Genomic DNA, 20,459 nt, shown 5'->3' on the forward strand with positions numbered 1-20,459 from the left:
AATTACACAAATGTTTATATTTACAGAGTAGCCTTTAACAAAAAATGTGAATAACCTGAACAAAAATGTCTTAAATATGTGGAATTTTAACAATATTCTGCCTGTTACTCAATGTTAGGTGTATTTGTAGTGAGCTGTAAGTTGTGATGCACATGTATAAATGATAAAGGCATAATATTGTTAAAATTGCAGTTATTTTTCTGAAGAATTTTCAGGTTGTTCATATTTGTTGATGTTATGTTCAAGTGCAGTTCGTACATGTAAACTTTTTCATTGAGGAATTTTGCTTTTTTCACTCAAAAACATAGAGAAAACTTTGAAGTTGACATTATTTATCAGTTTTTATCCTATTATTTCTATTATTTTACTGGTCCGGCCCACTTTAGATCATATTTGGCTGCATGTGGCCCCTGAACTAAAATGAGTTTGACACCCCTGCTCTTGATAATCTGCCTCTGAGCTCAGTCTATCGTCCCGACCTGATAATCATCATGTGGCCTTGAGGTGCGTCACGTGGTCATGTGGCACCGGGTGCGCGCTCAGCGGCACTGCGCGTTCATGTAATGGGGAAGCGGACACCGTTACACAGGGGAGAGCAGGAAGTTTCACCCGTAGCCCCTGGAAAAGAGAAGAAAGTTTGTGTCTTTGTCAACATGACAGGTTTGTGAATCAAGCGTAAGGTGGTGTTGCGCGTTGTAGTCCATTAACACTAATCCCTGAACGGTGACTGACAGGTCACTAAGGATAACTAATCGCTGATTATCACTATGTGAGCACTTGTTGCATCGATTTTGTGATTTAACAGTTGTTGCTCTGGCAATAACAATGAGCTTTTCTGGGATATTTGTATAAGTAGACTCAAGACCAATTGAAATATCACTGAAAAGTCTGTGCTTTAAAATACTAGTAGTTAAAAGTTGCCTGTTTGCATTTTTATTATTCATTCATTCTGCCAGATCAAACCCCTGTGATCCTGTTTATGTGTGATTAAAGCGAGATTTTATTCATTTTTCATTATGAACTGGCATCAATTTTACACTGGGATAACTCTGCTTATACTGCATCATTTTCTGTCTGAGGATGTTGCCAATTATTGTGAATACAGAAAAGCAGAGTGATCTTGAAATAAATGTGGATGACCTCTCAATAAACTGAATGATAAAGTGTTACAGGTCTATTTATAGTTAATGCCAGAGCATGATTTTTAAAGATAGTGCTGAACTGATTCAGGTAGCCTAACAAAAGATGTACTCAGCAGGGTGGTCCAAAGAAAATTTTTTAAGATTCTCTGGATTAGAACCCTGCATTTGGTTCCATATCTGGCCAAATTACTTCGGTCCAAATTTTATGCAAATTAATTAATATTTAGAGGTTGCACAAGACACGTGAAGATTGCTCTATATACTATAACATAACTAGCCAAATGAATAAGGCATATTAGAATAATTTGTAATTTTATTCTCAAAATCAAACTGCAACTCGCATAAAAATGTTACTTAGAAAGTCCAGCAACCACTGTTGCTTTATTGAAATTACAAAAAATGTTCCTGTGTTCTTTGACAACTTGGAGCAAGTACTGTTTCTGATCTTCATTTTCTGTTAGGCTACAGTTGAAGTCTTGAATAAGCTTCACCCCTCTGTCAGCAACATCATTGACAACTCCTCTTCTGGAGGAATTCTTAAGAATGCTAGTGGCAGATCCAAAGTTTCAAAGAAACGCATCATGCTGGTGGTGACAAAATCACTGATCTGCTTCCCTTCATAATCTGCATGATTAAGGGCATCCCAACGCTTTAGTGGAACCTCTGAACCTTCATTTTCCATAATGTTGTGAACCATCAGCTGCTCCTGCTCTTGTGTCACACTGGAGTAGAAGAATACCAGGGCTGTTAACAGTAAAAAATAAGCATTAATAAAAATTCCAGTAAATTAACCTGGTATATGCATTACTTAATACATATATTGCTAGATAAAGCACTAAAACCTTGGTTTTTGATAGTACTGCTGCTTCTCTCAGCAGGTCAGCTCGGCTATGCTGAAAATGCAAAATTAGTCAATTCCAGGAAACTTCCAGCAACTTTTGCAACCTCTAAAACATCTCCTTTTTCTTCCAAATTTTTCCCTAAATCATCTTTTGAATGCCAAAACCTTATGCAGGGTTCTAATTGAGGTTATCTGAAACTTTATTTTTTACCATGATTGTTGGACCACCCTAGTACTCAGGTATTGGGTAAAGCTGCAGATGTGAAATATCCTGTGTAAGGTAGCATTGGACTAAACAGGTCTATTCAAAAACCAACAGAGGCCTAATGTAAAGGCAAAGAGCACAGGAAAAGATGAGGACACAAATAATCTCCAAAGTGAAGGATTAAAGTATATCTGTTTGTGTATCTCTTGTGATGCTAACAGATGGAACAGAAATTGGTGCGGATATAAGAGTGTTTTTAAAAAATACTTTCATCAACAACAGCTTTTATACAATTTTAAAAAAAAAAATCATCTTCTACCAGACTAGTATTTAACACATGCCTTGTTTATATATCTCTGGGTAGGTATACAGTACTGTGCAAAAGTCAGCATTAGGTGTACTAGTTTAGTAAAGTTCTAATGACCACACATTTAACATTTCTCAGTCTCTATATTAAAATACAATCTGGATATATGGGAAGTATGCACAGCAGTAAAAACAGAAGTTTCAGGGGGAGAAAACAACCTCTATAAACCAATGTGGTAGTATTTTTGCACTTAACATGTCTTTAACCCTTTTGTTCTGAGCATATGAGATTTATAGCATTAATTTCCTGATGATTTATACCAGGTTTCATTCAGTACATGTCAGATGCTTCTAACTGTTTGTGTTGTGTTTTGTCATGGGGTCAGGGGTCACACTAAATAGTGACTTTAACCTTTAGATCCCATTTAGTTCAGGTTTTTGTGTGTCTTTTAAAGTGGTGCACATATTCCCTGTATTTTTTTGTTGTATCTAAAGAAAAAAAGACAATGAAAAGTAAGCTTTTGCTCACTCAAATGCCGCAAAAACAACAAAACTAAAAATGATCTAAGACTATTGAACAGTACTGTATAAAATAGAAAGATTAAAATTGGATTAAAATTACAGAGCGTGTGCACAAATGTATAGTTTAATATTAACTGTATTAACCCATCTAAACGTGAGAATAAACCTATAAATCAGTGTTTTTCAACCATGGGGTCACCTGGAATCCAAATGGGGTCGCCTGAAATTTCTAGTAATTGATAAAAATAAAAAAAACTTAGTAATAAAGTAATAAAAAATATATGGTGAGTTGAGAGAGAGACAATCACAATACAATCTCTTTTAAGATGACAAACTGAAGCACTGTGGTACTGTTTATCTTTCAAATGTTCATTGAGGTTGGTTTAAGATGCTGCAGCTCTTTCATAATTCAGAGTTTGAGTTATTGTTTGTTCAGTATTAATTTCCAGCCTTGTAAATCCAAACTGGACTGACTGTACATATCCTGACCAAGGAAAATAAAATTCTCATTTTGTGCAGTAATCTCAGCCTGGCTTTTCTGCCTCGTAATCCATAATAATATACATTATATAGCCAAAGTGTTGTCTAAAATTAACATTTATTTGCAACATAGTATAGCAAACTATTACATGATGAAAAACAAATTAATTTTAGCCAAAAAAAAAGTCTCCATTTTGAATATCTGGGGTCACCAGACATTTGTGATGTTAAAATGGGGTCACAAGGCAAAAAAGGTTGGGAACCACTGATATAAGTACTTTACTTTTAGAACGGATGCCAATACCAGCTCAGTAAGACACTACTTAAGACCAGACATCAAATCTCCAGGTGCCCAGTTAGAGCCTAACTTGTAATTGTACAGGATCACCACTGTCTGTATGTAGAGTAGAATGCATCATATTAAACACCATGTTCTGCCTGTGTGTCCTACCATTCTGTAACGTCTGTCTGTCTTTCCTGACTAGACACTGATGGTTACCATGAGCAGCTTCAGAGAGACACTCACTTCCTGTGCACAGACCAGAGGATGGACACTGAGCTGGTTGACAGACTGGTGCTGCAGCTGAACAGGACATACCCACAGATACTCTGTGACAAGGAGGCTCACAGGGTCACTACAGATAAAATTTGGCACCGTTTAAACAAGAAGACATCCTGTTTTGACAGCCATGTCTTTACACTTGTAGCTAATAGAACAGAAGCAGAGTTTGCAGATACGGTCTGTTCAGTGTCTGAATGCAGCATGTGTCTCTGCAGTTCAGGAACCTGAGAGTGCCCACCAAGGTGCGATTAGCCGATCTGCTGAAGGATCTGTATAGGAAAGGCGAGGAGGCATGTCATGAATTCTACAGAGGACTTCACATCCATGCAGAGGAGGTGTACTCCAGCCTTCCCTCTAGAGTTAGACACAAAGGTAAACACGTCAGACATTTTAATACAGACTCCTCATTTGTAAGGCTGTCAGATGTGAAGCCACTCTACCAGTTCATGACTCACATTTGTTTTATATTATTTACTTTATAAGTGGACAGTCTAGTGAGAACATCAAGTCACAATCGTTTAATCAAAATTACAGTCCATCAACTCAACTGCAATCTTATTAATTCAGAAAAATCTGCAATATAAACATACTAGAAACATCTGATGCATTATTCTATCAGGAAATATGACATTAAAATAACAGTACTTCCACTATAGATGATTACTTTAGTATTAAAATGATGATATATACATAATGATAAATAATGATGAATATATTGGATGAGCTATCTCACCACAGTATCCTAACAAACTCAAAATATTTTTATATGTATCATGTTAACATGAAAGGTTTATGATTTTTGTTTTATACTGTTGCTTAAACCTTTTTTGTAAAATCATGTATTACAGCCTTCGCTGCAGCTAACGTGATGCTAACACGTTTTTCTGAACATGATTTTGTTTCATCAGTGGCAGAAAAACCCATCATACTACCTCCTACAGGTGAAACTTGACTAATCAAACATTGTCTGTAAATGCCAGATGAATGTTATCAGGTCTTCCACACCTATTTTACATGCATTTATATGCATGGTTTATTATAGTTATAGTTGTTTCAATAGAAAGAGATTTCTATGGAAGTAAATCAGTTTCATCAAACTTTGAATTATAAGAGCTATTGAATTTCTAGCACTGATTTTTTTTTTTTTTTTTGCAGTGAAATTAAGTATCTGAATTTTTTGTCTCAACTCTTCATATTTTCAATACCCCATTTTCACTCTTATTTTTCAATGTTCATAAATTTAGAGTAAAAAATTTGCATTTAAAATATTCAAGTAATATAAATTCAAGTTACTCAAATTCAATAGGCTAAATTCAGATACCAAACTTTGAGGTATAAAATTCAGATCAAACATTTGGAAAACCAAGGATAAGCAATCAATTCTGTCTTAAGTCGAACCAACAGCCAGCCCAATCAAGTTACGTTAGGTTGGTCATGTGACACCAGTGCAGGAAGGCAGTCAACTAGTGGGTCCACTACCATAGACATATATACATAGATGCTGTAGATGCGTATGTACCTTGAATTTGGGCATCTGAATTTGGCCTATTGAATTAGAGTAACTTGAATTTATATCACTTGAATTTTTTTAATTTAAATTTTTTATTCAGAATTTGTGAACATTGAAAAATAAAAGTGAGGATGGGGTATTGAAAATATGAAGAGTTGAATTCAGATACTTTATTTCAGTGCAAAAAAAAAATTCAGTGCTAGAAATTCAATGGCTTTTATAATTCAAAGTTGGATGAGACTGATTTATGTCCATATATTTCAGTCAGTAAAATTAAATGTAGAGTATATACAATGGAGACAATTGCTACAATACTTTGCATAATGTTGTTGAAGAAAAATGCAGTTATATATTAGATTTTTTTGTCCATATATCTGTTCGTAATATGTGTGTTCATAGACCCAGTAGTGAATGTCTGTTATGTTAAAGCCTTCAGTATATTCAGTGTGTTTCATGTAAGGCAGTTACACTACAAACTTCCCTGGTGTCCAATAATAGTGGACTCCCTGCTGTTTAATTGCCCTGTCTGGCCTTATCCTATTTAAAATAGAAACAGGAGCCAAAGTACTGCTTGAACTGTAGTTCAAGAAGTGAATCTGATACTGAAGAAGTAGATGTTACTCATCTTCTTCCTTTTCCCCTCTAGAGATGTCAGACTCCAAGTGGACCAACAGTGTGGAAGTCAGCCCAGAAAGATATGTGCTTAATGAAAGAGGTAAATCGAAGTCATACTCTTGCATTAACAGCAGGGCATTAGATGCAATCTGCTACTTTAATTTTAAAGTTAAATAGCACAGAAAAACCTATAATTTATTTTAACAGTGATGTGTAAAGTTCATTCTTGTTCCTACTCTGTAATACTGTCAACACCTTTTAAAAAACCCACATTATTAATGTTTTGATAAGTTTTTTTTAGTAGTAGCTTGCAGACAATGGAAAACAATAAACAATACAACCTTATGACTGAAGGCATGAGAATAACAATCCTGAATGACAAATGTAATAAAATTCAGCAGAAGGCAAATCAGTAAAACAGTTAAACCATTATGAATAATTAAGCAATTAAAATATAACAAGGCAAATGAATCAGCTAAAACAAGAACAGCTAGAAGTAAAGTAAAATAAAATTAAACATTAAATTGCCTTTAGGATAAAAAGAAAAAAAGAAAAAAAGAGGCGAGCTTAAGCTGTTTCTCCATGCAGTTTAAGGTTGCAGGGACATATTAGATAAAAAGGATTTTTCAAATGTGTTCAAAATTAGATAAGAATACACACACGCCTCTCTTGTTAATCCAAGATATTACTTTGTTTACGTGATGCTGTTCCTCGTTTTCAGTCAATATTCATGTTAATTTTTATATTTAATTACTATTACATTGCCAATAAAAAGGAGTTTCTCAAATGCTGAGAATATTTGGACTTTGCTGAATGTCATCAGAGAAAAGTTTTCCTCACTGCACCTGCTGAAAATGGTATTACACTATGATGGTAAGATTAGAAAAAGAAAATAAATGGCCATTGTGAGGATATCTTTTAAGCAGATGCCTAGTGTGCAAATTTACTTTTGGACTTGAAAGAACTAAAACCAGCAGCTGTTTGGAAAGTGGAACATCAGACTATGAATAATGACATGCTTTGAAAAATGGCTGCAATAACAACTTTTTTACACGATTAAACTGTAGTTATAATAATTAAACGTGACAACACGACCACTAGGGTGGGTTTTTAAATATGGTGGTCTTACAGTCAGTGAGTGGAGTCTGGGTGCCTCTGGACCCCTCGCTGATCCTCAGATAAACCCCTTAAGCCCAGTCAAGCTTTGTTCTTCAGCAAACCTAGTTGTCTGCTGAACCTTTTAACCCCAAACATCAGAATGTGGGCCCCACTGCCTTACATCGCTCCACCATTCATCATCCCATTACATTCAGGGCTCTGGCTTTGTGGGTCAGTTGTGCTCACGTGTACGCCGCCATCCAAAACAGCTTCCTCTGTCCTGCATTCCTTTGAACAGTCATGGGTGCATCCACTGGGTCAAAGGTGTGTCAGCGGGGAAATAGGTCAGATGAGTGATGTAGAGTAAAACTGACTCCAAATCATGACCCATACACTGAAAGAATGGCTGTTTTGACTGTGAAAAACAAAACTTTACCCCTGTAGATCAGCTTTAAAGTTTGTATTTTATGTTAGAAAGGACACAAATATAATATTGTATTGTCTGATAAACTCACAGTATAGTTATTGTTCTTTTACCGGCCTTATTTTTTCTCTTCTGCAGGTCCCATTTTCTTCCTGAGCTGTTTTAGTTTTGTTGCTGGCATTGCAATGCTCTACTATTGTGGAGGCAAGTCATACTTATAATAATATATGTGCTCAAATTTCTGCTTTAATTTTGACTTTCACATCCATGGGTCATTATTTCCACATTTCATTTCAATTATACTGGTCATTTTTTTTGTCTCCATCTCCGAATCACTCTTCATTTTGCTTGAAACACTTTTGTTTTCTTCTTTCTTCCTACAGAGGGAGAAACATTGAGATCTACCAGTCCTTTTCTTCAATGCTCTGCTGCAAGACTTAGTAAAGGTGCTAAAGATATTTTACTTGCCTATACTGAGGCTGGAAAGCACAAAAAATGAGACAATTGAGTTGGTCCCATGAGATGGAACTATGAAATTTGCCATTTTTCAGTGCCAAATTCATACATACTTACAGAACCATACTTGTATGTACTCAGTGGGGTTTTTTTTGTGTTTTTTTTTTAATCTCTGGAAGACTCAAATTGACATTATTCTAGGAGTGTCCTAAACTCACACAGTGAAACAGAAACATACCTCTTGTAAGTAAGAATTTTCTCTTTTACATTAAATGTAACCCAATAACTTGAAATTAACAATGTATTTTACACATGTCAGTTTCATAATACATAATATATATCTTTTGTAACCCGCTGATCCAAGTGCCTTATGAAACTGAGAAAATGTAAAGATTAACAGTACTATAAATATGTTAAAATGTGTCAAAATAAAACTTAAAAAACATTGACTTCACTTAGAATTACATTTCATTTGTAACATACCATGAAGATTAAATGAAAATTAAATACAAGCAAATAAATAATTTTTAAAAATAATAATAATGTGAAATATTATTGAGAATGGAAAGTTTATAATTAGCTGGTTGTTACTTTATGATACCAGAGTCAGTGGATTGCTTAAACAGCGAACATGAAATGGAGATGAGGATAAAACATTTATTTCATTGTATGAACACTATCATTAATTGCACTAGAGGGCACTGCTTACTCATTTGGTGCAAAATGGTAAGGAAGAGCATAGAAAATGGTTGGGTATTCTCTAAAATCGACTATCAGCAGCAACAGAAAGCCCTCATAAATTAATAAGGAGAGCTGAATTAACAGAATGAATAAAGTCAGTTTGATTAACGGTTATTTGCTGTTCACTTTCCTGCTCAAGAAATAGCAGGTTTGACGTGTACTGGGCTAATGCATACTGAAAGGGAACCCGCTTTATCACATTCACAGCCTGTGTAAATAGGCCACAACGAACATGTGTAATACAGTATAACTCTGGAAGAGAGCTCAGGTGTCTGACTCTCAGGAGATTTGCTGCACTTTTCCACTTCTGTCTTCTGCATGTAGAGAGAACCACAGATCAGAGGGAGGCAGTTAGAAGCAGAAGGCATGGGGAGGTGCAAAAGAAGGTTGGAAGTGTCACCAGCTTGATTGTTCATTTGGAATACTGGTATCCGCGTTCTCATGAGAAAGCTATATATATTTCTGCTTCAGAAGATCCAAAACTCCCTGTTGATCATCAGCATCTTCTGATCTCAGAGCCCCACAGTCCCAGCGTGTTGAACTTGCTGGCTGAGATAGACCACAGGCAGCAGCAATGTGTATATACTGTACCAATCTACAGATCTGCCCTCCGTGGAGCTGTGCGTATCATCAATCTGGTCCTCTGCTGGTCTGTCTGTTTCCACGGTTACCAATGATAGCTGTGGAGGAGGGAAAGACTGAAATTGTGACGTCTGTTTATCATAGGAAAGGTGCTTTGTCATGATCACATTGTGGAAACTGTACTTTCAGCCATACATTTCTCAGGTGTTGAGCAAATAATTATGCAAAACAGATACTTAAACTGCTGCTGTACTCCCATGTTAAACCATCCAACTGTATAAAATGAGCATTTGCTTGGCTCTAATTGGGGTTTCAGTGACACTGCTGAAACACAGTCTAATTAAGGCTTCCATTTTAACAAGCAGTTCTGCTAGAGTGTTGACTCTGAATCACCAGCTGCTGGTCCAGAGAACCACAGACGTACTCCGGCTTTGCTCATAGCAAAATAGAGTTATGGCATAACCAAACATTGTTATAATTGAATGTTCGGCCTGACGCCTGTGGTTGGGGACAGATGTGGTGGTCAGGTTAAAGGTGCAGGGGTGAGGCAGAGTTTTGAGTCAGATGAGGCACACCCTGCTCAACATGCATCAAACCTCCTAGTCCGAGCTGTCTGGAAAATAAACCATGACATCCTGCTCACACGTCATCAGTGTAATTAAAAATTGAAACCTGTTCAGCTGTCAGCATGTGTCTGTGACTGTGGTTGTGCATTTGTGTCTGGCCGGTGCTCAGGGTAACTTTCGGACGGCAAAGGAGGCAGACAGCATGAGGTCACATGTGCCTGACTGCTGTTGTCTCCACTTTCCTGTTTGTCGACTAGGAACAAATGTTGTGTTGTTTACGTACCAGACCCCTTTGTCACCGCTGCTGTTTCTCTCCTGTTTGCTGTTTTCTCTCTGAAAGGCCACAGCATTGCAGGACAGTCATTTTCTAGTAAATGAAACAACAGCTGCATTTTGAGCCAGTTGTTTTCCGGTGGAATTTTCTCTGAACACCTGGAGAGGTCAGTGTGTTTGTAGGTCAGGTTGGGGATTGTGAAGGTCAGGCCAGGAGACAAGAGCACCAAAAACATGCTGACTACATGGATGTCAATCAGGTCAAACTGCTCAGTAAGGCAGGAGTGAAACTGTTTGTATAGAGGGAGGGCAACAGAGAACATGCATGAAGGAATATGTGTGATTTGCAAAAGACAGAAAGAATACCTGCAGATTTTGGACTCACTGGTCAGTTGCTCCTGTGAACTCCAAAGGCAGTGATGAAGATGTTGACCACCACTATGATAAAAACCAGGCCCGTGGCCAAGTTTTCCATAATGTCTAACGTCCAGTGCTTTTGCTCATCATTCAGATTCCATCGAACTGTTAACACACACATACACATCTAATCAAACATAAGCAATCTACTTCACTCTTGGACTGAAGTCAAATGATGACATGGATTTACAGTAAATCATAAATTCCTAAATACATGGTGAGTATATGTATTTAATTTTGACAAGGGCATGTGAGGACAAAGAAATAATGTGATCCCTGTTTTTTACAGAACAATTTCTCATAAGAAGGATAAAAAAGTAATTTTATTTTAAAAATGTATTAATGAATTACATACAATTTCACACAGATTCATGTTAATATTACATGTTTTTTTTTTTTTTTTTTTTAGAAATAAACTGGTAGAAAATTGACAAAATGTTCTTTATTTGTTTGTATTATTGTTTTGTAATAAAGTAAAGTAAAAAAAGAAAAAGTCAAGTATAAAAGTTGTGCGGCAAGTGTCTTTTTACATTCTTTACACATCAAAATGATTGGGCATTTTAATAAACCCCAGCTGGTCAAGAAACCCAAAACCCAGTTCTGTCACAGGTTTTTCTTTCTGTAAAACAAGTCTGTCCTCCCCACCGTCACCTTGAGCTTAGTCCTGGAGGATTTGTTGAGTTTCCTCTCCGCATAGTCTTTGTAAGGCCTTGATCTGAATTTGTGCCATGAGACAATCTTCTATTATTAATATAATGTTGCCCATAAAGTTGATTTTTTTTTAGTTTTCAGACACATTCCTCTTTTCATTCTTATTTATAAACAGTAATCGCCTTTCATTAATGATTACATACTGAGTCCCAATTACACTTTATCTATCAAGAATAAATCAGATGGTTGAAATCATTTCATGAGAAAAGGTAAAAATATTTTATTCCAACATTATGGGTACTAGTGTACAAATAAAACTGAACTGCATTGAATTAATGTTCCTAAAAGTAAACTTTACATTCAAACACACACAATGAGGAAAGAGAGGAGAGTCAAAAGGAAGCTTGTATTTCCTCTTTCTATAACACTGATCTGTACAAAATAAGAATAGAGCTGATCTATGACTGCAACATAACTCATTAATGATATGATAATAATTATCATGAGCCTGTGAATGTGAAAATAGCATGTGATTAGCAGATGTGTAGGTTTCTAAGTAAGGGAGGGATTATTATAGCTGTGACTCTGCGTGCATGAGGTGTTTTTTCATTTGGGTGTGTATCCATGTATTTGTGGGAGATTACCAAAGGTTAAATGGTGTAAAGACCCCTCCTGGCTATGTTTGTGTGTGTGATCTGCCTGGGGTGGGGTTGAGGGGGTGGTATGTAGGCCACTCACATCATGCACCACTGGCTCCATTAGATAGAGCTGGATCCGTGGGGGTGGGAGGATGGGAGGGGGGTCAGTTTGGCTGAGAACAGCCAAAGAAAATGGAGGGTGAATGAAAAGAACGATATGAATGACTTGTGTTTGATATGCTGCCGGAGACCAGGGGACATTCGGGAGGTTTGTGTGTGTGGAGGGATTTGTGTGGAGGGAGGGGTCAAAGAGGGCAGGCGTTGGTGAATGTGTGATGCCTCTCACATGTTTGCCAACCTGCTTCTGACACGTGATGCATTGAAATGCATTGCTCAACATATCCATTTTATCATGTAGTTAATTGTAGTTACATGTAATCATAACGGTGATATTGTAAACTTCACAAACTATAAAACACAAAGAATTAATGGTTAAGTATGAGAGATATAAGGGGAAATTTACATGGAGTTAAAGCTTTTTCTTTATGCAGTTCTGAAAAAAATATCTAAGATTTTCAGTGTATTAGACTTCTATTTAAAAGCAGATGGAAGAGCCTATTTTTTAACAGGTTGTTGACAAAAGAGCTCTATTTACTGCTAGAGCTAAGATGAGTCATTGTGACCGGGCTCAAGTTCACTGACCTGCTGTTCAGTCTTTTTTTAACCTTTACAAGCAATTCCCATTCAAGCTAATTTATTTTTGTTACAAAACCTGCATTTCTGAATCCAGAGACATTTACATTTTACCCTACGTGTAAATAGATGTCATTTTGTGATTTGTTTATTTCCCTCATTGCTGATTTGCACATTAACTTGTAGAAATGCATGAACATAATTGCACACACACACACACACACATATTGACATGTTTACACACAAACATGGCAAAGATACAAGCTACGCTCCCTCATCTCCCACACGTGCTGACAGCAGCACTAAAACCTAATGAACTCTGACCTGGTGTCAGGCATGGTTGCTATGGTTACAGCTTGAGTCTAGCTTGTAATGGCTGTTTGTCAGGAGTCAATGGACTTGACATTGGTGAGGGGGATGCATTAAAGGGCAAAAGGTGGCATGTAGTGTGCGTCAATGCAGAGCAGAGAGGATGAAGCACAAATGGCAAATAAAGGTGGAGGCTTGTCAGACAACAAAGACACCAAAAGGCCAATAGGGGTGTTTATTTTCTCACCTATGAAGATAAGCAGGACGCCGACAGTGACCTGAAGACAAAGGGAAATGCTGATTAGGATGACGACGGGGGTGTAAAAGGTGAAATTTGGTCCTTGATCTAGCACTGCCTTCAACTGGGACGCATTGGCCATCAGCAGAGCCACGTCCAGCATGCTCTCAGCAGCACTCTTCTTATTGGCGTAGTGGTTCATATTCAGATGGGCTGTGCTGTCAGGCCAAGCATCTGGATGGGTGGCCTGGGGAATGGACCAGATATGAGAAGAAATAAAGTAATTGGCACAGCGATAATGTTCATCACTTTGAGATAAATACTTGGAAATAAACAGAGAGGCATGTGGTGTGTTGCATTTTGTTCCCCCAATAGAGTATCAAGGAGCATGCTGATGAGGAAACAAGTCATTTTGTGCTTCCTGTGCCTTGATGGTGAGGATCTGGTTATCATTCTGACCTAATTAGCACAATGAGAAACCATTACAGAAGGCTGACCTCTGAACATGGGACCATTAGTGCAGCAAAGGAATACTGACACACAAGCAGCATACCATTAACACTCATTAACATGAAAAAGTGCAGTGGTGTAGTGGTATTAGCACTTATGCTTTAAATCATCACAGTCCATATGCACATGCTTCTGTGATAACATCAGTCTGAATTACTCTTAACCATGTTTTTCATTATTTGATGAATTTTCATAACAAAATAATGCATCTTGTAGTACACTATTGTGGATCCACAACTACTTCATGTTCAATATCAGATTATAATCAACATAATTATTCGGGTTATTTCCCTATTCTTGCTTTATGATATAGTCTTTTCTGACATTTTACACCCAGTATATTAACCCATAAAGATGCATACATCCACCCGTGACCAAAAGCATCTACTGACCTAAACTGTTTAAAACCTGTTGATCCACTGATCCTATCAATACATATAAATAATTGGAGTAAAAGTCTTTTCATGGTCATCAGATATGACCATATTTGGACGTTCTGAGGCTCCATAGTGAACATGGAAACACTGTCATCTTCTACAACGTTGATTCACCAGTAAAACCCATGGAGTTGGATAGATTTGACTGAAAAAGTCACTTTTTCTTCAGTTTTTTTCTGTTTTTAATATAATAACCCTCAACTTTAATCTGAGCTTTAACGAACATCTTTTTGATTTGTAAATTAAAATAGGAAATCACCTGATTTTTACTGAAAAAAATGCCAAGAAGATAATATTTCAATAAATGATGATAAATCATTTAAGAAATGTGAAATATAGAAAAAAATCAATTTGGGAACTGCCACAAAAGTAGCACTGGGTCTTTATGGGTTAAATATTGTATTGTACTGTATTGTATTTAAGTGACACAGATAAGAGAAGAAATTAGGCTGCATCTTTAAGCAACCAAAAAGTGCTGATGAAAATAATTTAAGATGGCAAAAAAAAAAACTACTGTAACATTGGATTGTATGGCTCATTTATTACTGAGGTGATGTGTAGTATTCAAGTGGTTTTGTGTGCATTTCCTCTCTACTCCAATAAAAATCATGTATGGATCAGCACAAATGTTACAGAAACGATGACAGTTGATGCATGAATATTGTCTCTGTTTTTATTTTTGCATGTCCCTTCAGAGAGAACATCCAATATCTTACAGGTGAGCACTATCACTATTTAGATTTCCACTTGTCAAGGCCAAACTTGTACACGGAAATTCTCTGATAACATAAAATAATCATCGGTGCTCCCAGAAGGTTTCTTATCTTGACTTCTGTTTTTGTGTATCGGCAGAAGACAGAGATTTACCAAACCACAGAGCTGGTGTGGACTGTCTTCCCCATGGAATAGAAACAAAGGGGGAGAAAAGAAAAGACTTGAACCCTGCCATATGCCACATGGTGAAATAATTTGAATTTAAATGTCATTGGAGATTGGTATGATGCAGTAGAGGTTTGAGGCGGAAGTACAAATTGTGCTGTGGGTGTGGTTTGAGAGGTTGGAGAGTTGTACTCATTATTCTGATGAGGTTTTTGCAATCCTGTGATAACCACTGGACAGACCTTTTTAATTCTGTTAATAAGCTATTGCCTTTGAGGTCATGGATTGCACATGTCACTGAACACACTCTTCACCTGGCAGTGTACCTAGATTTTATAATTTAGCAGAGCTTCAATTCAGTGCTGAAGAAATAACCCAGAAACTAAAAATATCGGCTTTATGCAAATCTTTGTCAGAATGAGATAAAAATGCTTCATCTCACACAAAGGGAGTACACCTTAAATATCAGGACGATGAAACATGTTTTCTTATATTTAATGCAATGAGTGGTGGGGTGTAGTGCTCCATGTGACTGTGATCTGACACCACAAATGGCACACTGTCATGACGTGTCAGGGTCAGCCATTCAGCTCACACTGACACAGGCTTTTCAAAAGACAGCTCTTTATCCCTGAGTCAACAGACCATAATGAGATAATGCTTGTTGTGAGATCACATGTTGAAAACTTATGTGAGTTGAAAAACTAAAAAATCAGCGAATGGATTTTTCCTATAAAGAACGGAAATATATGACAATATATTCTTCACTAATGTGTATACAAGGCTAAAAGCTACAGACACCCACGCAGTGTGCAGTCAGTTAAAGCTTTTGTCTACATATATCCTGCTGTCTGCTCATATCAAATGGTTGGGAACATAAGATAACAGCTAATCAAAACAGATAGTAGATATAGGCCATGGTACATCATACTATACTATCACAAGGGAGGGGAAAAATCATATTACAAGTGTAAAAAGCCAAATTAAGGGATGCATCTTGTCTAGACTTTAATTTGGGTAAAACTTTAAACTGAAAAAAAAGGATTGCAGCCTAAATTTGCATCTTTTCAGTGACTTTTGTCTCCCATTTTAACAACAAAGCTTGTCAGTCACCGAGTCGTTACAGAAGCCATTGTTGGTTTGCACAATCTGAAACAAAAGGTTCTCATTAAGTCAATCGTTCTCTTGTCCTGGTTCTAGGTTTCAATGCTTATTTTTGTAATGAATTATTCACACTGTATTCCTTGTCTCAAACAGACTCGTGGGACACACCAAAGAGAGACGGAGACTGGATGTGGGAAGAGATTATAGTTAGAGGCAAATAAGTTTGTTTGAGTCTGTCTTCTCATTTTTGTGTCACTGGGGAGAAATACACACAAACACAGATATATTTAAGATATCATTACAGATAGGATAGAACAAAAATTGGATATGAGATAGAGAAAAAAATGATGTTGAAGTGCTATATAAATATGTTAGGACATATTGAAAAAAAAATATTGTATTGAGGAAAAAAAAAGTTTTACAGGACGAGTCATGAATTTATCAGAATGTAAATAATACCACTCAGTACACATGGGTAAACTCATATTAGCATATAACACAGAAGAGGCTGACTTGTTAATTTTGACCTATATTGTAAGTCTCTTTTTTTATCCAGGGCTTTTGAATAGCACTAGTCTAATCTCTTTATCTGTAAAAAATAAGACAAGATATGATAGAACAAAATATGGGCATAAATACACTGTTCCCCATTATGTTGGATTAATCTTGTTCCTCTTTTTATTCCTATTTATACACATCAGTAAACCTTTGACCACGTGCAATGATTATACTTGCACTTTATCTATCAAGAGTAAACCACATTGTCAAAGTCATTTCATAAAAAGAGGTTAAAAAGAATTTTATTCCAACTTCATGGGCAACAGTGTAGTTAAAATAAAATTTATATAGATGGAAGTAGCAGTGTCTAACGTAAAACATATGCTCCCTAACTCCGATGCAACACATGAGCCCTACGTTTTACTTGGATTGTGGGAACAGGAGGAGTAATTTAGCAGAAGAGCTGAGGGGCCTTAAGGTGGAATGGGAATTGATCAGGTAGATGAGATTTAAAGTGGATCCACTCATGCAGCTCTTTCAAAACAGACAAAAGACTCATTTCGTTCAGAGCTATTTTTACTCATATGTGAATTAAGTCAAATCTTTAACGTAACCGAACCATAAAAGCTGCTTTTCTTAGATTTTCAGGTCAACTAAAGTTTTGGCTGGCATCCAAGCAAAAGAAATGAACTCATTCACCTTCTTCACCTAATCCAAACCTTTTCCCACATCGTCACATTAAGTGCTTACAGTTAAGTGCTTAAATACGCGTTAACCACTGAAATGTTTACCATGATTTTTTTTTTCACCCATATAAGCTCAACATTCGACATGTAAGAATCTCTTTGCAGTGACAAGAGAAGACACCACTTAAGGCATGACAGGACCCTCCATTCATTATTTGGTTAACTGGTCTTTCTGCAGTTCAGCATCATGATGAAAGAGCAAATTAACTCACATCTACAGCTGCAGGGGTGTGTGTGTTTCTCTTCCTTTTGTTTCCCCCCCTCAGATCAGCACTTCTGGGCTTTCCATCCATCACATCCCCTCAGTTGCCTCTCTCACTCACCTCAAATTCTGGCCCTCTTCCAGATGAGGATCGACCCAACTGTAAATCTAATTTCCATGATTCTCTATAGGGCTTTTAGTTTTACAGCCTTACACAGTGCAAAGCAAACATGGCTATTTCAGAGCGCACTCTACTCCACACAATGACACTTTTTTCTCATTCTGGAAAAATTTGCATTGTTCTGATTTTAAGAAAGACAAAAAGACAAGTGGGGGGGGCAAAGAATGTGCTGGTGCTGCACTGAAATCTGACACAAAATCTGATTGTGCTTAGATTTCAGTGGAACCTAGATATCAGAAGCTTGTGGAAGTAGTGCTCATGCAATCTTCACTCTACAAAACGGCTATTGGTTGATTCTAATTCTACTGTATAGTAAATGAGACCAATTGCTCATTTTATTGAGCGTAAGGATATTAAATTGGGCATCTGTTGGCTGAGCTTTGACAGTCACAAGAAAGTATGTCTGGCTGCCAGGGACTCTCTCTCTCTCGCTTTTCATCCTCTCCTCTTCATCTTCCTCCGTCCTTCCAAAAATGCACACATATATACACACATGCAGTATCTATTTGAAATTAAACTGCTCTATTAAGACAGTAGCTATAGAGATGACATAGTGAGGCCTTATCCAGTAAAACAGGCTGATGCACACCGGATGTGGTACAGTATACTGTAATTACTTGTCAAATGGCTGCCTCATTCGCCACATAAAACACAATAAACAGTCAATTGTCCTGCAACAATCCTGTTGTGGCATGAGGGAGATGACATTATGTAAAACTGAGACACATGTGCGAGTGTGTGTGTGGATTTTGGCCAGTGAAGTGGAAACAAAGAAGGACATTTATTATTTATAAGGTCACTCAGGTGGTGCCGACAATACTTCACTCTTCAACGGAACCAGACTGTCATCTGACCCATGCTTTGCGACAGACATAAAGATGTCTGAGCATTTTCTTTTTTCAGGTGGTGTCTGGGTGGAACACCAATCTATTCTAAATGTACGTTAATAAGCATGATATGTAATGGACAATAAACACGGAAACAGGTAATTAAAGGTACTGCAACTGTAAAATCACACAATATTTGGTCATGAACCACAGTGAGGATGAATCAGAAATGTGTGTCTGACCCTGCCTAACAATATACTTGCACAACTACACACTTGGTTGCTTTTTGCATCTTTACTCAGTAACTTCTCCATGTACAGTACCCAGACTGTACTAAGAAGTCTTCCATTGTGCATCATTTTGTGCACTTATTATACAGCATCAACTCCTTCTATACTGCCCCACCAGTTACCCCAGTGAACATTTTACCTGTTTTCCTTATGTATGCATATTGTAAAATAGATAATGGTCTCAAATATCTTACCTCAGCCCCACTTCCTCTATTGCTGCTGCTCATCTTTTTTATGCGTAGGCTACTGCACCTTAGCTGCAGGCTGTAACACTGTGAAACTGAGCTGGTCCTGTTGGAGGAGAAGTGAGGACGGGACCTGCAAGCATATAGCCTATTTAACAGTGTGGCATAACAATCAGACGTCCTGTGATAGTGAATCGTTTTATTTTACAGTGTGTTGTTATGCAGCAGGGTTTGGAGCAGTGGGTGACAGTGGATGGATTGGACGCAGGGCGTGAAAGTGAGAGACACTAAGAGGGGGGTAATTTCAGCCGATTTATGCGTGATCATGGTGATTCTATATGGTCTATCAGTATCAGGATGTTTTAGAGTTCAGATATGTGTGATCATTGCTGTGGTATAAGTAGGTTCAGTCTTTCTGTTTGATTGGACGCTCCCTCCAGTCGTTACCAGGGGCGTGGAACCAAGCAGGCTGAATGGGAAACACATTGTGAGCCTCACCGGTGTATTAACCTAATGAGCAGAGACGATGACAAGCGAAAACAGTTGTCCGCGTAAATTACTTACTAAGGAGCCGACTAGCAAACTCAAATTTTCCATTTCTTAAAGCGGCCCCAGTGGTCGCCAGCTACACGCTTTTTTACATACAACGGCAACGGAGAAACAGGAGCACCGCAACCGAAGAACCGGAGAGGGGATGCAGCGGCTGGAAAGGAGATAAATATTGTTGTTGTTTTTTTTTTTGTTTGTTTCCTCACTCGTCATGGGATGTGTGTTCAGTTAGCACGACCCGTGTTGTTTGCGGGTAGCTGGGTGGCTCTTGTCTGTGAAGAATGGGAATAATATGCAGATAGGGCGTTTTTAAAGTCCACCTTTTGTCGTGGACAATCGGCTAACGTGAGCGAGGTTTTTCTAATAACGTTACCGGACACAGCGGGTCTCCATAGACTGGTACCGCTAGCCTGAGTTCAGGTCGTTTTTGGTCGGTTTTCCTCGATTTGTACAAGGTAAGTCTGCTTTCACATCTCTTCAGGTGTAATACTAAACGGTGGTTTTGTATTAAATTGTTAGTGAATTGTCACCGTTGGACGCTCGTGCTAGCTAATTATGAACTGTCAAAGTTAACGTTAACTTAAGCTATAACCAGCTATGCTAGTTTTTTAACGTTAAGCTAATAATTGCTTCGGTTAATAATATCGCAGTAGCTTTTAAACTCATGGGCTTGTCTTTCCATTCACCTGCTTTTAGTCACACTAGCTGGCTGAAAGTCCACAATATAGGCCTGTATTAAGTAGATAACCATAGTTTAGCTGAGCACATAGTGAATTGTTGGA

At 37.5% G+C, this 20,459-nt stretch overlaps 3 protein-coding genes across 15 annotated transcripts in view; 2 read left to right on the forward strand and 1 right to left on the reverse strand.

Moving 5' to 3' along the window:
- The first annotated feature begins 439 nt into the window (after window positions 1–439).
- LOC115422171 (caspase recruitment domain-containing protein 19-like) lies at window positions 440–8,615 on the forward strand. 3 transcript variants are annotated; one of them, XM_030138285.1, is made up of 7 exons: window positions 440–660; window positions 3,982–4,127; window positions 4,274–4,430; window positions 4,967–4,999; window positions 6,215–6,283; window positions 7,844–7,909; window positions 8,089–8,615. In XM_030138285.1, the coding sequence occupies exons 1-7, from the start codon at window positions 564–566 to the stop codon at window positions 8,202–8,204; spliced, it is 684 nt and encodes a 227-aa protein (XP_029994145.1). In that variant the 5' UTR covers window positions 440–563; the 3' UTR covers window positions 8,205–8,615. The 3 variants fall into 3 exon arrangements, with proteins under 3 accessions (XP_029994145.1, XP_029994146.1, XP_029994147.1); XM_030138286.1 differs by lacking the exon at window positions 4,967–4,999; XM_030138287.1 differs by lacking the exons at window positions 4,967–4,999; window positions 6,215–6,283.
- LOC115422173 (ninjurin-1) lies at window positions 8,326–17,942 on the reverse strand. Its single transcript, XM_030138288.1, has 4 exons — window positions 17,767–17,942; window positions 13,279–13,516; window positions 10,690–10,845; window positions 8,326–10,417 (listed from the first exon to the last, which is right to left on the reverse strand). Exons 2-3 carry the CDS (start codon window positions 13,469–13,471, stop codon window positions 10,712–10,714), a joined length of 327 nt encoding a protein of 108 aa, XP_029994148.1. The 5' UTR covers window positions 13,472–13,516; window positions 17,767–17,942; the 3' UTR covers window positions 8,326–10,417; window positions 10,690–10,711.
- A 1,296-nt stretch (window positions 17,943–19,238) lies between these two features.
- The window catches only part of LOC115422168 (serine/threonine-protein kinase WNK2), a 41,128-nt gene continuing 39,907 nt past the window's right edge, over window positions 19,239–20,459 (forward strand). For 5 of the 11 annotated variants that reach the window (XM_030138271.1, XM_030138275.1, XM_030138273.1 and 2 more), the window contains exon 1: window positions 19,241–20,132. The gene's annotated coding sequence lies outside the window, so the exon portion shown is untranslated. Of the gene's footprint in view, window positions 20,133–20,459 lie in introns of all 11 variants that reach the window. The other 6 variants (XM_030138277.1, XM_030138279.1, XM_030138278.1 and 3 more) reach the window with 4 other exon arrangements.

The sequence above is a fragment of the Sphaeramia orbicularis genome, chromosome 7 (assembly GCF_902148855.1).
Source record: "Sphaeramia orbicularis chromosome 7, fSphaOr1.1, whole genome shotgun sequence".
Lineage (NCBI taxonomy): Eukaryota > Metazoa > Chordata > Actinopteri > Kurtiformes > Apogonidae > Sphaeramia > Sphaeramia orbicularis.

Bases quoted from the DNA above. Each gene is read 5' to 3' on its own strand.
- LOC115422171 (XM_030138285.1), top strand. From the start codon at position 564: ATGGGGAAGCGGACACCGTTACACAGGGGAGAGCAGGAAGTTTCACCC. The intron at 4,128-4,273 runs GTCACTACAGAT...GTGTCTCTGCAG, and splicing joins GTGACAAGGAGGCTCACAGG to TTCAGGAACCTGAGAGTGCC. The intron at 7,910-8,088 runs GCAAGTCATACT...TTCTTCCTACAG, and splicing joins AATGCTCTACTATTGTGGAG to AGGGAGAAACATTGAGATCT.
- LOC115422173 (XM_030138288.1), bottom strand. From the start codon at position 13,471: ATGAACCACTACGCCAATAAGAAGAGTGCTGCTGAGAGCATGCTGGAC. The intron at 10,846-13,278 runs GTGAGAAAATAA...GTGTGTTAACAG, and splicing joins CGTCCTGCTTATCTTCATAG to TTCGATGGAATCTGAATGAT.